Genomic DNA, 14,856 nt, shown 5'->3' on the forward strand with positions numbered 1-14,856 from the left:
CCTGCTGAGTCAGCACGGGGAATACCTTTACAAAGCTGGTTTCCACCACCATGGCTTTCCATGCCATCGGTCAAGCTTAGCCTCTTAGAGTCAGCTTCACTAAACAGAAAGGATAGCCCTGGCCCGTGTCACTAAATAAGAAAAATGGACCAAGTTGCCAGAAACAAACAGGAAGATGGAATGAGAAGTAACCTCCCCCCCATGCACTAATGCTGACATTTCCTATTCTCTTGTTCTTCACATTAAGAAACGCATTGTTTGTGTTGGGGCTCCGGGGGTGTGTGTTGCTATGCATGCAGGTAGTCCGCAGAAGCAGTCAGGAGGAAAAGCTACTCTGCTTGGTGCGTGAGCGAGCGGGCCACACGTGCGAGACGGCTGTGATTGTGATTCTCATCCTGGTCTGGGAGGGAATCCCAACAAGCCTGGCCGACAAGCTCTACTCCGAACTCACCGACACCCTGAGGAAGTACGGCACGCTCACGAACCGGCGGTGCGCCCTGAACGAAGAGTAAGTGGAACAAAGTGTATGCTTGCCAAATTTGCAACCTCGGACCTGGCACCTCCGCTCGTGCTATCACCCTGAAATACGCATAACCTTTCCGACTATTTCACACAGTTTGAAAACCCACAAACCTTGTGAGAAAAGCAAAGTAAACGTTCTCATAAGTCAGGGAAAAACATCTTCCCAGAGTTGTGAAGCATCTCAGTGTATTTAAAGGAAGAGATCTCAGCAGGGCCCAGGACAGCAGACACCTCATCTTTGAAATAAAAACTAGATGCACTAAATCATACTGTAAGCCTGCAGAAGCTAGCTTGAGTCTAAAGAAATTGCACTATATCATTTTCCCATGCCTTTCTGATAGCAAAGAACAATTAGATCAAAATTAACATAGCTATTGCTGTATGTTACTTTGGCTTCATGGGTAGAGTCATATTTCAGGAATTATTGCTTAGCCCCTGTCAGAGGGCTCCCACATTCTTGCAGTGCCGTCAGCACATGCCCCTTTCAGGTACTGTGAATATCGCTACCTCGCAAGGCAGCACGCAAACATAGCCTCTTCTGAGCAAAGCCAGGTTTCTCATGGAACTGTAGAAACCCCATAGGCCTTGCCTTGCAACCATGAAATTATTCGCTCTGATAAATTCTTCTGTTACAACGCATTTGCCTTCCTCTTTCCTTTCTTCATTATTTACTGATGGAAGCTGATCCAAGACCAGTGATTCCCCAGAGAGCTGGCAGAAGGCCGACGCCCACTGCGGGAGCACCCCGGGGTGACCCGCTTGCTGCTAACAGCCTTATTCTCTTATTTTTTAGACGGACTTGCGCATGTCAAGGGCTGGACCCTGAAACTTGTGGTGCTTCATTTTCCTTTGGTTGCTCCTGGAGCATGTACTACAATGGTTGTAAGTTTGCCAGAAGCAAGATTCCAAGAAAGTTTAAGCTGATGGGGGATGACCCAAAAGAGGTTGGTGTCCATTTCTAAAGTGAGCCTCATTTGCAAAGGAAATGTTTTCTGTCACTCTGCAAATAGAGATACAGTACAAGAGACCGGGGGCCGGAGCCCTGCCTGAATGGCATACATGTAGGGTAATTAAATAACTGCCAGTCAAAACTGATTGATTCCAGTCACTGAGCCAGCTGAATTGACTGTCCAAATTCTGACAGCTGGTAAAAGCCCTGAGACTTGAAACCATGTTTGCAGGCTTTCACAATTAGAGGAGAGGGCATGGCCTGAATAATTGTGGCTGTATTAGGCCTGCAATTGGGCATTCCCCAGTGGGAGAGCAGAAAGTTTACCAACTGAAGGCACATAACATTGCAACTGGGAACCAGAGCAGACTGCATGGAGACAAACATGATGAAACTCTGAGATGACAATAGGAAGAAGAGGATAGAAAGACTCGTTCTACATACAGCCCTGCCCCACTGAATGTTTCCAGACTGGGCTCTGTGTTACAGCAAACTGACATCTGTTTAAAATGAGTCACAGTAATAAAAAAATAAAAAAAAAAAAAACCACCACACCATTGACCTTAGCCTGGGCACAAGACCTTTGCAGTTATGACTGCAGAAACTCCTGGACACCTCCAGCTAGTCACGTGTCTGGCAAGCTCCAATGGCCCGGTCTGTTTTTTGGCAATCACGTGTGAATTTAGTCCCTTGCTTGCATACTAACACATAGGTCCACAGCTTTCACTGTATTCTGGTGTCTCACACAAATCTGACCATTTCTTTCATGTGATCAAAGTGGCAGGTACTTCTGCATCCTATGACTGTGCTGACAATAGCACACTATTTCGAATATCATCATAATTAACATACAGTTTTTCCTTCCCACTGCTCTTCTACAGCCCCAAGAATTACAGAATAGCTCTCCTTCAGTCATGCTGTGGCACAAAGCCTTCTTTATCATAGCCTGCAATCCTAAACCGGCTAAATTTTCTAAGCTGGATACCTGGCCACAGCCCACCAGGGCACTCTTCCAACTTGCATTCCTGGATTTACTTCCCATGGAAGCCAGAGCTGAGCAGGGAAGATGGTTTTACCCTCCAGTCTTGTTCCCACACAAAGTCTGGGGCAGCCAAGGCATGCATCCAGGGGCTGGTCCCATAGCACAGACACAATTTATAAGCAACACAAATAGGATCCTCACCAGTAAAAACTAGAAGTAACACTTAAAATGGTAACCTACAGGCCACACAAAAGCTGCAAGTTCTGGCAGCAGCCATGAGGTCACAGCAAGGTATTTTTGACAATTTTATAATGTCATTTTGGAGTCCCAAACTAGGATGTAGTCCCATAGGAGGAGATAGAAACTTCTATTGCACCAAACACGCGTGTCTTAAGCCCATAGGTTTTTCACAGCTCTTGGTGCATTCCTGAAATATATAAACTCCTAAAAACAAGTATACCACTCCAGTATGCCACTGTTCTTTACGTACTTGAAATTAAAAATAAGTGCCTCACGTAAGTGAGGTTTTGAATTTGAGATTCTCATCCTGAGACGATGGGGAGCAACTCTGCAGTATGTTATTAGAGTACTTAATTTTTAAAGAGCCCTTTATTTTGAGAGTGTATACCTCTCCTTATAGAAAAAAAGGAAATTAGGTCATTCTTACCTCTGTATCACCAGCTACTGGACATGTCCACAATTCTTCAGTGCTTAAGAATTGGGAACTTTTTGAAGTCTGAAGTATTCAAATAATTTTAAATTGCTGCATGAAAAGATATTTCCGTGTGTTGAAGTGCTGTCATTGCAATGTACAAAACCCTTAAATCAGCCAGATTTACTTGATGGACCATTCAGATAATACTTCTCTCAAGGTTTTCTGAAGAGTATTATTTTCCCAGAACTCCAATAGGGAAAATAATGAGGGTCATCACACTTGGATCTAAAACATCTCCACGTTGAAGAATGTGATTCTTTTTAATACAAACCAAATTAAGATTATAGTATGCGATGTCGTCTTGCAAAGATCATCCTACACTACTACCCCATTACTTTAAAGGCTGTGAAACAATAAAAGGAGATTCACAAGAGTTATTGTCTAAACAAGAATGACAATGGTCTAGGCCTTTACACAACTCCCAGTGTAAACATAATTGTGTAAAGACCCTAACTTCTTAGGGCCCAAACATACAGTATGGAAATGTCATCAAACTCTATTTCATCTCCTAACAGGAAGAAAAACTAGAATCCAATTTGCAGAACCTGTCAACCCTGATGGCCCCTACCTACAAGAAGCTTGCACCTGATGCATACAACAACCAGGTATGCTGGGGAAAAAAAAGGAATCGGAGCAGCCATGTAAATAACCTGATTTTTACCACATTTCCCAATGCTTCAAGCTTGCACCAAACCTCCTTTAACATCAGGGTAAAGACAAATGGAAGTGAACATTTCCGCTTAAAACGCTTTCAGAAGTAAAACTAGCAGAATTTAGTTTGCTAAACAGAACTAATCTTTTCACCTGCATTGACACAATAAAACTACTTCACACTTGAGCAGAACTCTTCAGCTCTACAACACAAATTTCTGGATTTAGCATGATTCACCAGCTAAACTAGCAAAACAGCCATGAAGATGGTGTGAGATTGGCAACAGCGACAGAAGGCAGTGTATCATATTGCACTTAAGTCCTGAAGTCACAGTTTCAGTTCTGCTCTCAAGGAGCAGATGAATTTAGTTTTCACCAAAAGAGCCATTACAAGCATGCTTTTAAAGCAAAGTTGCATATTTGAACACACTCAGACCCACATGCTCACACAAGTGCCCGCACCAGCCTTCTTGCACGAGGGGATTGTGGGTGCACATTTTCTGTGAAGCGGTGTTCACAGACACTAGCGCATTAAGAGCTTTTATGACGTTCCCAGTTGTGGCTGTCTCTCATCTGCATTCCTTTACCAAACGTCTTTCAGGCATTTGCATCAAAATTTGACAATGTACCCCTTGCAAACGCATTACTGTTGGCCTTCATATTCACTGCTTGGGTTCACTACCATTACAAACGTGCACAGAACCTACGGTCTCCAAACTATCAGCATCACTGCAAAATATAACATCATCTTTCTTTCCTGTTGACAGCACTATGTTGTAGCAACCAGCACAAGACGGATTTCAACATTTTCAACTGTAATGGAAACACTAAACTACACAAAACTGTCCCATTTTTATTTGCCATAAAACTCACTCCCATACTGCATACTCAGTAGCAACTAGACAGGGTTCAGTACAGACTTACTCAATTTCACTTACCTGATCAGATAATGTCTGGAGACTTATTATGGCGGAAACTGTGGCCATGTGCCCACTAGCTGTGGTTATCTGCCCAAGTATCTGAGAGACGTTCTGCAAGAGAAGAAAGGAAGAGGAAGAAGAAAAGATGAGGGGGCGATGAACAATAAAATGGTTCTTTGTTTGGGCTGCTTTTCTTTTCCCACAAAAATTTGCAGAAGACCTTTTCTCCACATAAACAATCATCCTGCCCAACACTTGTTGAAAATACATGCTTTTACAAGTTTCAATTTTTACCTTGTGTAATAAGGCATGTGTACAGCCTGGCCTATTCCAGGAGTTTCATGCAGACCTTGTATTTGTGGGGAAACACCGATCAAGCTACTGTCAGTGGCTTTAAAGAGAGATGATCAAGGCCTGGTACTGTAAAAGGTTCTAAAACCAAAAAGCCCTAAACCAATCACCCTTTGAATCCTGAAAAGAAAATCCAAATTCCCAGATTTATTCTAATCCAAGTCTGTATTGCTACTGGATTAAAACTGAGAATTGGAAAGGGTCTGGTTTTCCAAGGGGACCCAACAGAACATCTCAGAGAACAGTTGCACCAGTATACTTTAATCAGACAATTATAGTCTGGCTAACGTTTCAGAACACTTTTGTTTAATTCCAGAGTTTACATGTTTCAAGTTTTGTTCTGCTTTTATTTTCAGATTCCAGGGAAGTAAATATTCCAAATTTAAAAAATACATGTCTATGAGCAAGTGAGACATGTTTTTAGTCATCTTGGATCAAGACTTGGCAAAACTTCTGATTTCACCTTAACTTAAAATGGGATCCATTAAGTTCACTTGAAAGGGTCAGGAATTTCAGCAAACCATTTTACAAGCATGGTTTCATTTTTAATTTTCTAAATTAAATTTGAAACCATCATTTGTCTAAAGCTTGATCTTCATTACAAAATCCTTTCTTTCTGTGTAAGGTTTATTTATGCATTATCAACTCTTTGTAAAGCTCCTTAATAACGAGTGCATGCGTAGAAAGTACTGTCTTGACTGAATTATCTCTCTTCTTGGTCAGGGGCTAGAGTTGTACTTAAGCTAATGAAATATACGTTTAGCGTGCCAAAATATTACAAATCAAAAAGCAAATTATTATTTTTCATGAAGTCATTCTGAAGTCAGTTTTCTAAAACCATTTTCCCTTAATAGCTTGGTGTTATTTCCAGTCTACGCAAACATATCACTGTTATGGTGCCAGACGCTGAAACCATGCACTGCATTTGTCATGTAAAAACACCAACCACTGCCAAAGAATCAAAAGTAATATGCAAGGAAAAGTATTACTGGCCAATTTCACAATCCCACCAAAGGTAACAGGGAACAAAGCAGCAGGGAATGAAGTACAGGTACAAAATTGCCATTAAATTGCTCAATTTTATTTGCCTTCAAGATCTGCAAGTTACCCCTCCAAGACATTAGGAGACTTGCCTGTTGTCACGGCAGAGCATTCAGTGCTAATTCCGTGCACCGGAGCACCCAGCGCAGTTGCAGTGATACCTGTCATCTCTTTCCAGATCGAGTATGAACACAGAGCACCTGAGTGTCGCCTGGGTTTAAAAGAAGGTCGCCCATTCTCAGGGGTCACTGCCTGCCTGGATTTTTGCGCTCACGCTCACAGAGACTTGCACAATATGCAGAATGGGAGTACATTGGTAAGTCCATGATGCCTATAGCCTCCTTACTCCGGCACTAATTTCACCTATATAATTCATTCATTATCTCCCATCTGTTTAAATCTATACTTGCATAACGCAGGTTGCTAAAAAAGGAAACATTAAGCAGTAATTGAGCTAACTTACTATCCCCGACATAATTTTTCATTCAAATGAATGAGACTTACAATGTGTTAAAGAAAGGTTTAATATAGAAGTGGTATAAGCGAAACTGTGGAGACAATGGAAAAAAGGTTCCAGCAGGGCTGAAACGCCTGTTTCAGCGTTCCTGGCACAAAATGGTTTATATTTGTCCTCTTGAAATGCTTTTTTCTTAGCAACTTTGGATTATATCTTCTAATAAAATAAAAATGGAAACAAATAACTTCTTTCCAGGAGAGTTTTGGCCTTGCCATCCTTTGTATTGTACCCGTGCCCTTTACTCTTCAGTTCTGATCTCTGGCATGTACAGCAAAGGTTCTGTAGAAGATACCAGAAAAACAAGCTGGTTTTCAATGCGTATTGGATTATTTCTGTCCCCTGCCTACTCTCTCTGTGACATACAGTTGGGGTAAATGTGAGAAAGAACAATCTTCAGTTCTGAATAATCATCATGGTCGTAATTTGAAGCAACTACCTAGATTCACAGCGCAGCTCTTATTACGACGAAAGAGAATATCTACTTTTTTAATACAAACTAATTTTTTCCTGTTTCCCACGTCTGACTTAATTGACAAGTCAGCCACCACCCATGCAATGTATCTTTCTAGCTGAGCTTTCTTCCTAAAACTGGCTGATGCAGTGGTTTTGCTACAAAATATGTCTGTATCAGCATCTTTTTTTCCACTGAGATCCTCCCAGTAGGTTTTAGCTGGAGCTAACACAATGAGCATGCTGCATGACACAACAGTAACTTCCTTAAATATTATTATTAACATTACAGTGACTTGCTCCTTTGAGAAGTCCTGGAAGTTGCCATTGTAAGGGGGTGTGAAATACAATGGCAGTATGTTATATTGCACACTGTTTCTAATAGGTAGCTAGCTAACGTATCATAGTGAAAAAAATCTTCAGGTGAGTACAAAGTCCCAGGTTCCACTGTTTTAGCTCCCTGGCCACGGTACAACGGATCACCGAGTTTATTTCACATTAGGGCAATCCCTAACTATACTGTTCATTTCAGCACAAGTACAAGAAATAGAGATATGTATACACACACACACACCCCTTCTGTTTCTATTAACACTATCCAACAGCAATGGAAGAAATGAAATTGCAGGCTTGTTGTGATATGCATAAATCACACAGAAACTTACAGTTTACAAATAGCTTGCCAGATGCCAACACCAACAGTGGCAGGGCAAGGTATCGGCAGGGCAACGCACAGGCTTAGTATTTCAGATGGCTTCGTCTCAGGCTGGTTTGAGAGAGTTACTCTAACGCATCTTTCTGGCAGGTTTGCACACTAACTAGAGAAGACAATCGTGAAATTGGCCAAACACCAGAAGACGAGCAGCTCCACGTGCTCCCATTATACAAAGTCTCTGATGTGGATGAGTTTGGAAGCACTGAAGGCCAGGAGGAGAAGAAGAGGAATGGCAGTATCCAGGTCCTTACCTCCTTTCGCCGAAAAGTAAGGATGTTAGCAGAGCCCGTTAAGACGTGTCGGCAAAGGAAGCTAGAAGCAAAGAAAGCAGCTGCAGAAAAGCTTTCCTCCTTGGAGAATGGGTCTAGCAAAGCTGAAAGAGAGAAATCTGCTGCAGCACGCAACAAGCAAGGCAACTCTGAGGCGGCAGGTCATGCAAAGCAGCTAGCAGGTAAACACACGAGTCTGATCGGGATCTTTATCAACAGTGGTAAGCTTCCTAAGAATCGGGGCCATTTATAATGAGTCTCAAGAAAACCATTACTCTCAGCCCCAGAACATTTTAAAGTCAAAGGGAAGGAGAATTCTTGAAAGTAAATATCAATATTGTATATTTGTAAATACTAGAGTGCCAAATTGTGGTCAACTCTGGAGAAGGAAAAAAAAGTTGTCTGAGAAATCCTTTATTGTTGGATAGTTAACACCTGTAGAAATCCGATGCTTTTGCAAGCTCTGCTTGTCATCCAGCGCATTGTAGAGTACCGTTAAAGGGCTGGTAGTGCTGGAAGCCATGAGAGAGGTGTGTGATGCTGCTGCCAAAGAAAGAATGATCTACACATCACTCGCTGTCTGCCACCGTTACAGAGAACCTCCTAATCTGAGGGGATTCAAGCCTAACCTCTTTACCACTATTTCTACTTTCTGCTTCAAGACCAAAAGCAGAGCAGGTTTTTCCATAGTGGAGTAAGAGTTTAAAAATCTGCTTAACAATCAATCCCTGGCAGTTTTCATCAGTAGATTTGAGAGCCCTGAGCAAAGGAGTTCACCATGACTATTTTATCCTTACCGCAACTTCCTCAGAGAGGAAAAAAGCGATACATTCAAGGTCACTGAAATACCTATGAATAGAAGTCAGCTGTCCCATGACACAGGCTAGGGCTGTAACCATTAAACAATGCCATTTCGCTTTAACAAATGATGGGTTTGCTCTTATGTCTTCAGTTAATCTCACTCGTTACTGAACTGTTCTATCAGTGAATGTCACCGTTGGTTTTTTACATAAAGCTAGTGACATTTTTTTTGAGACAGTTCTATTAATACAGATGAGAAGAATTATTTATTCTTGGGGAAAAGGTCACCTTGTGCATGGCTGTTTGGGAGCACTTTGATGCTCCCATTTCATGGGCTACTTAAATGATGATTCAACTCTTTGGATTTTGTGTGTGTGACTCTGAACAGATTGCTCTGTCCTCTTTTTCCCCATTGCCACTAGCATCTGATCTCACTGGATACATGCCAAAATGGATGAGTAGCCTTAGTATTTATTCAGCTTATTAAAGGATGACATTTGAGATACGAGAAAGGGAACCTCTGTTAATTTATCATATGATATACTTTTCTTAGAAATTTCATAGATATGCATCATGGAAAGCCTATAAAGTATGTAGTTTGTTGGGTTTTTTCTTTTTAAAAAAAAAGCTTGTTTGTTGTATGTTTTTTTTTTTTCTTTTCACATCTACAGATCTTTTACGTCTTTCAGGACCAGCCACACAACAGCAGCAGCAGCATCCACAGCGCACTCTCCCTAACAACCCTCAGTCAAATCCTATTAACTCTTACTCGGGTTCAGGTTCTGCAAATCTGTATGTAAGGTTGCCTAATCCAGCCAACACTTATCCAAGCTCTTCATACACTTCAGATCCCTATGGAGGGTCCAGTCCCATGAACCTCTATACAACCTCATCACAGCCTGCGGGGTCTTATTTGAATTCTTCCAGTCCCATGAACCCTTATTCAGGATCATTAAGTCAAAATAACCAATATCCACCCTACCAATGCAATGGAAACATACCTATGGACAACTGCTCCTCTTACTTGGGCTCTTACCCTTCCCAGCATCAGCACGTGGACTTATATAGTTGCCAGAACCAAGACCATATGTCTAAACTCAGTCTACCACCCATTCAAACATTATACCAGCATAGGTTTGGGAATAACCACAGTTTTGGTCCCAAGTACTTGAATTATGGAAACCAAAATATGCAGGTAGACTCCTTCAGTAATTGCACCATTAGACCAAATGTACACCACGTAGGGTCTTTTTCCTCTTACTCCACCCATGAGGCTGACAGCCATTTTATGGAGGTTGCCTCAAGGTTAAAATCTAATCTGAGTAATCCGAGCATGGATTATGCCTCCATGAGTAAAACCAGTGAACACCATCATATGCAGCCCCCTCCACATTTAGCACACGACTACCATTCTGTTCCAAGTATGTTCAGTGGTCCTCCTAATTCACTGCATCTCCAAAATAAAGATAGTGAAATGATTTCACACGCAGTTAATGGTTTGTCTAACATGCTTTCAGGTCAAAACCATGACAGGACTACTCCCCAGGGTGGTTTAGATAAAACAGATGTGCTGAATCCAGAAAAAGCAGAGGATCCTGATGAAGTCTGGTCAGATAGTGAGCAGAGCTTTCTGGATCCAGAAATTGGAGGAGTGGCAGTTGCTCCATCTCATGGGTCAATTCTCATAGAGTGTGCAAAACGTGAGCTCCACGCAACGACCCCCTTAAAAAATCCCAACAGGAACCACCCCACCAGAATATCCCTTGTCTTTTACCAGCACAAGAGTATGAATGAGCCAAAACACGGTCTGGCTCTGTGGGAGGCAAAGATGGCTGAGAAGGCAAGAGAGAAGGAAGAAGAATGTGAAAAGTACGGTCCAGATTACGTGCCTCAGAAATCTTACGGCAAAAAAGCAAAGCGGGAGCCTGCTGAGCCACATGAACCCTCAGAGCCAACGTACGTCCGCTTCATCAAGTCTCTTGCACAAAGGACACTGTCGGTCACCACAGACTCCACAGTAACTACATCTCCATATGCCTTTACACGGGTTACAGGGCCTTACAACAGATATATCTAACTTCACACCTTTGTTGGTTACCTCATTTGAAAAAACACCTTGTCAGTAGGGTAGTTCTTTAAGTTTTGGGGACGGCAAGGGTGGAGAAGAAAACAGTGTTTTTACAAAACTCGTCAGTGGAAAAAGCCTCAGCACACCAGCAAAAAGAGGTAATCTCGCTAGCGCACTTATTTTCCACTGATTTTTAAGTGGTCACAGATGGCACGTAGGAAACAAGACCAAAGCATCCTATGCAAAAACAAAAACAAAACAAAAAAGTGTTTCACAATTTACATTTGAAAACACTGGCTCCATTACTGAAAGAGATAATCTGCAAATGGATTTTTTTTTTCTTACAGTTTTGCACATCTGTGGCCACTTTTAATGTCATCAAGTTTGCATAGTCATGGAACAGGAGCAAAAAAAAGAAAAAACCCTAAAAAAATAATACTGTAGTATTACAACTGCAGGAATCTTAAAATAACATCTGGTGCTGAATCTCTGATGTACTGAAATACTGGAATTATGGCTTTTTAACATGCAGTTTTTACTGTAATCTTATTAGTCTCTTCATTTTATTTAACAAAGTAAATAAGTATAAAACATAATGAATAGACAGCAAAACACTGAATTTGTTTGGATATTCTAAAACCATGGTGCTATCTAAGAGAAAGGTGTCTTTATTTTAACAGTCAAACAGTTAATGCCTTTATAACAAAATGTCAATGACGTAGTCAAACGTTCTTCAACAACAGGGAGGACCTTTTCATTCATGTATGTATTAAATTTACCTGGTGTTAAAATAAGCTTACTTTTTAACATATGGGAATTACAAAGACCTCTGGATTTTGTTCATCCAGTCAAGTCCTAGAAAAGGACAATAAAATATAGAGAGAGATATTTTTTTTTAAATAGTGTTTCAAAAGCACTTTGTCTACCTAAGCTTGGCAACTTGAACAATGCTAAGGTACTAAGACATTAAAAAAAAAAAAAGAGTTTACTTTGATTTTAAAATGCAAAGATAATTTTTTTAAACTATAAAAGCTTTTAAATACTTTTGTTTTAGCCGTGCATCTGCTAGTGGGCTACATATCCATTTTTAATACAGTCAGTTATGGTAAAAATGGGGCTTACTGGATATAAGGGAATACTTTAGTACACAAAACACATTTTTTTCTGGTGCTCATCTCACACAGCTATACTGTAAACTGTTTTCTACAATTATTATGACAAGTTCATTGCTCAAATATGTACAGTTTTAAGGAAAGAATTTTATATTAACCACAGGTAATAATTAGCAGCATGCAACAGACTACAACTAGTTAGCTTGGGCTTCTGCTGTTTTTAAAGATCTGTACGCTCTTCAAATATTGAATGGCAGATTGCTTTTGTGTTGATAATTATGTACATTGTGGTGTAAGTCATTTCTCGGTGCAAGTGTCCTCTTTTCCAGGAAGATTGAGCAGACCGATGCCTACACAAGATGAATGAAACAGGGTTAGTTCTGTGTGATTCCGTTGATTAAATAGAAAAAAAAATAGGCAGCTGGCTTGCTGTGGTGGTTTTAAATCATTAATTTCTATTAAAAAAAAGCAGGAGAGTTGTATAGTAAATTAAATTGTAAACAAAACTTTTTTTAACGCAATGCTTTAGTATTTTAGTACTGTAAAAATATTAAATCTATATATATTTGGGTTTTGAGCTGAATTCACATCATGGTGCTACTCAGCCTGCTACAAATATATCATAATGTGAGCTAAAAATACATTAAAAGGTTTGAGTGATGTTCCTACTTGTCATATACCTCAACACTAGTTTGGCAATAGGATATTGAACTGAGTGTGAAAGTTTATATATTGTATACCATCTTTTTCCCCAATAGCCTTTGAAAAAAACAAAACAAAAAAAAAACAAAACAAAAAAACTCTCAATACTTGACATTTTAGCAAGTATAACTTGAACTTCAACTTTTTTTTTTTTTTGGTTCTAAAAATTCAGGGATATTTCAGCTCATGTTCTCCTATGCCAACGTGTCACCTGTGTGTATGTAAAGCTGTTGTAGGTTAAATATATTATTCTTGGGTTTTTTGTTTTGTTTTGGGTTTTTTTTTTCAGGGATTTAATGCTTTTCTTTTGAATCCCTTCTCTAATTTTTCTTGTACATGTATTGATGTAACTAAAAACTAATTTTGTAAATTCGTTAGCTCTTTTTATTGTAATGAAAGTGTTTAAGAGATTTAGAATGTTTTGCCTGTTTCAGATGAATAAACAAAAAGAAAGTAGAATGCACTGAGCTGATTAAAGGGAAAAATGTAAGGCAGGGGTTTGGCAAGTGACTGTTTGCTAGAGTTGTTCAAGTCACTCTCTAAACAAGGCTTCTTGGATACTGTAATGAATAAAGTAAAACATAGAAAGGTACAGTCTGTACAAGGGCTTCCCTAAACACGCAAACCTCCATGTCCCAGATATATCTTGTGCAATATACTGTAAGATTAAGTTTGGTTGAAAGAAATTTTATCTAACAGAATCACAACCCAACTCGAGTAAATCAAAGGAGGCCTTTGGGTTTAATGGTCAAATATTTATTGTGGCAATTTTGCTTTTTAATTCTCAGTCTGTGACTTTACCCACTGCATTGAAACAAAAGTTTCGCCTTTAAAAAAAAAAAGATTAATGATGGTTATATGTCAGATTAATTAAATCATTATAAATCTTCATCTTTTGGTGATTTTTTTTTTTTAAGTCCTATATTATTCATGTAATCCATAGTAGATGTTTGGTTGATATGCCATGCACTGTCATTTGCCAAACTGCTGGCAGCAGGAGCAGGAAGCTTATAGTTGGTGAATCAGTTTTGTATTGTAAATACCTGAGCTGTAATTTTTGGTGTACAGAACCCTGCCTCAGTTGGAACGAATGACAAAGCAGACATAAGATTGCTTGTATAGGATTATCAGGTTGACTATAGCCATACTTGAAGATGCTTCTGAGTGGTGTCAACTTTACTTGAATGAATTTTTCATCTTGATTGACGCACAGTGGTATAAAGTTCACTTCTAAAGCTAGTGGTTAACTTGTGTAGGAAACTTTAGCAGTTTGACACTAAGGTAAATGAACTTCTGTGTGCATTTTCTATGCTTATGTTCTACTTTTTTTTTTTACTTTAGTTTCATTCATTTTCATGAAATGTTTGGTATGTCTATAAAAAGAATCTGAGGATGGTTATAAATACTGTAAGTATTGTAATGTAATGCAGGTTATTTGAAAGCTGTTTATTATTATATCATTCCTGATAATGCTGAGATGTGGGTGTTTTTAATAAAATTTATATTTATTTAATGCACTCTACGTCTGTCTTGCAGAAACTTGTCTTTCCCTGTCATTTTTTACCAGCTAGAAAACCTAGCGCAGTGAAACATGGCCCCTAGTACCAGCCAGGGGTCGAGAGCCCCAGGGGAACCGGGCAACAGTTATAGGGCCGGGGAAACTGCTAGCCCGGGGAACCGACATCTAAAACTGCATTATAAGAAATGGAGGAAGCTGCATTCTTCAGCAGCTTAGAAACTGAATGGATCGACTGAAAAAACCAGGACAAACCAAACTTTTCAATGAAGCAGGCCCACACAGCTTTAGCCCACTGCCATCTTCCCCGACTCAAGCATCCCACTCAAACAAAACACATCACCAGGGACTTCAAAACAGGAGATCTAGACATCACATTCATTCCTAGTTCTGCTCCAACTCTTGCTTCTAATGGGCTGGGACACTAGTTACCGAGCACCAGCTACTGCTTAATGAAGTCTGTGTTTACAGTGGAGGAGGGAGGCAGTTTTATGGGCAGGAAGAGGGTGTAGAGCATCACTGCCGGTTTCCTACCAGTGTTTGTGGACACAGATGAATATGGCATATCCACTGTT

The 14,856-nt window shown here is 40.0% G+C and overlaps 1 protein-coding gene across 1 annotated transcript in view; it reads left to right on the forward strand.

Moving 5' to 3' along the window:
* The window catches only part of TET2 (tet methylcytosine dioxygenase 2), a 24,551-nt gene extending 10,308 nt beyond the window's left edge, over positions 1-14,243 (forward strand). Inside the window, exons 4-9 of the mRNA XM_009639177.2 lie at positions 300-508; positions 1,316-1,466; positions 3,684-3,773; positions 6,310-6,447; positions 7,904-8,264; positions 9,555-14,243. Of these exons, the coding sequence (XP_009637472.1) occupies positions 300-508; positions 1,316-1,466; positions 3,684-3,773; positions 6,310-6,447; positions 7,904-8,264; positions 9,555-10,960 (2,355 nt within the window). The 3' untranslated portion in view covers positions 10,961-14,243. The remainder of the gene's footprint in view (positions 1-299; positions 509-1,315; positions 1,467-3,683; positions 3,774-6,309; positions 6,448-7,903; positions 8,265-9,554) is intronic.
* The last annotated feature ends 613 nt before the right edge of the window (positions 14,244-14,856 follow it).

Source organism: Egretta garzetta, unplaced genomic scaffold (genome assembly GCF_000687185.1).
Source record: "Egretta garzetta isolate BGI_Z169 unplaced genomic scaffold, ASM68718v1 scaffold620, whole genome shotgun sequence".
Lineage (NCBI taxonomy): Eukaryota > Metazoa > Chordata > Aves > Pelecaniformes > Ardeidae > Egretta > Egretta garzetta.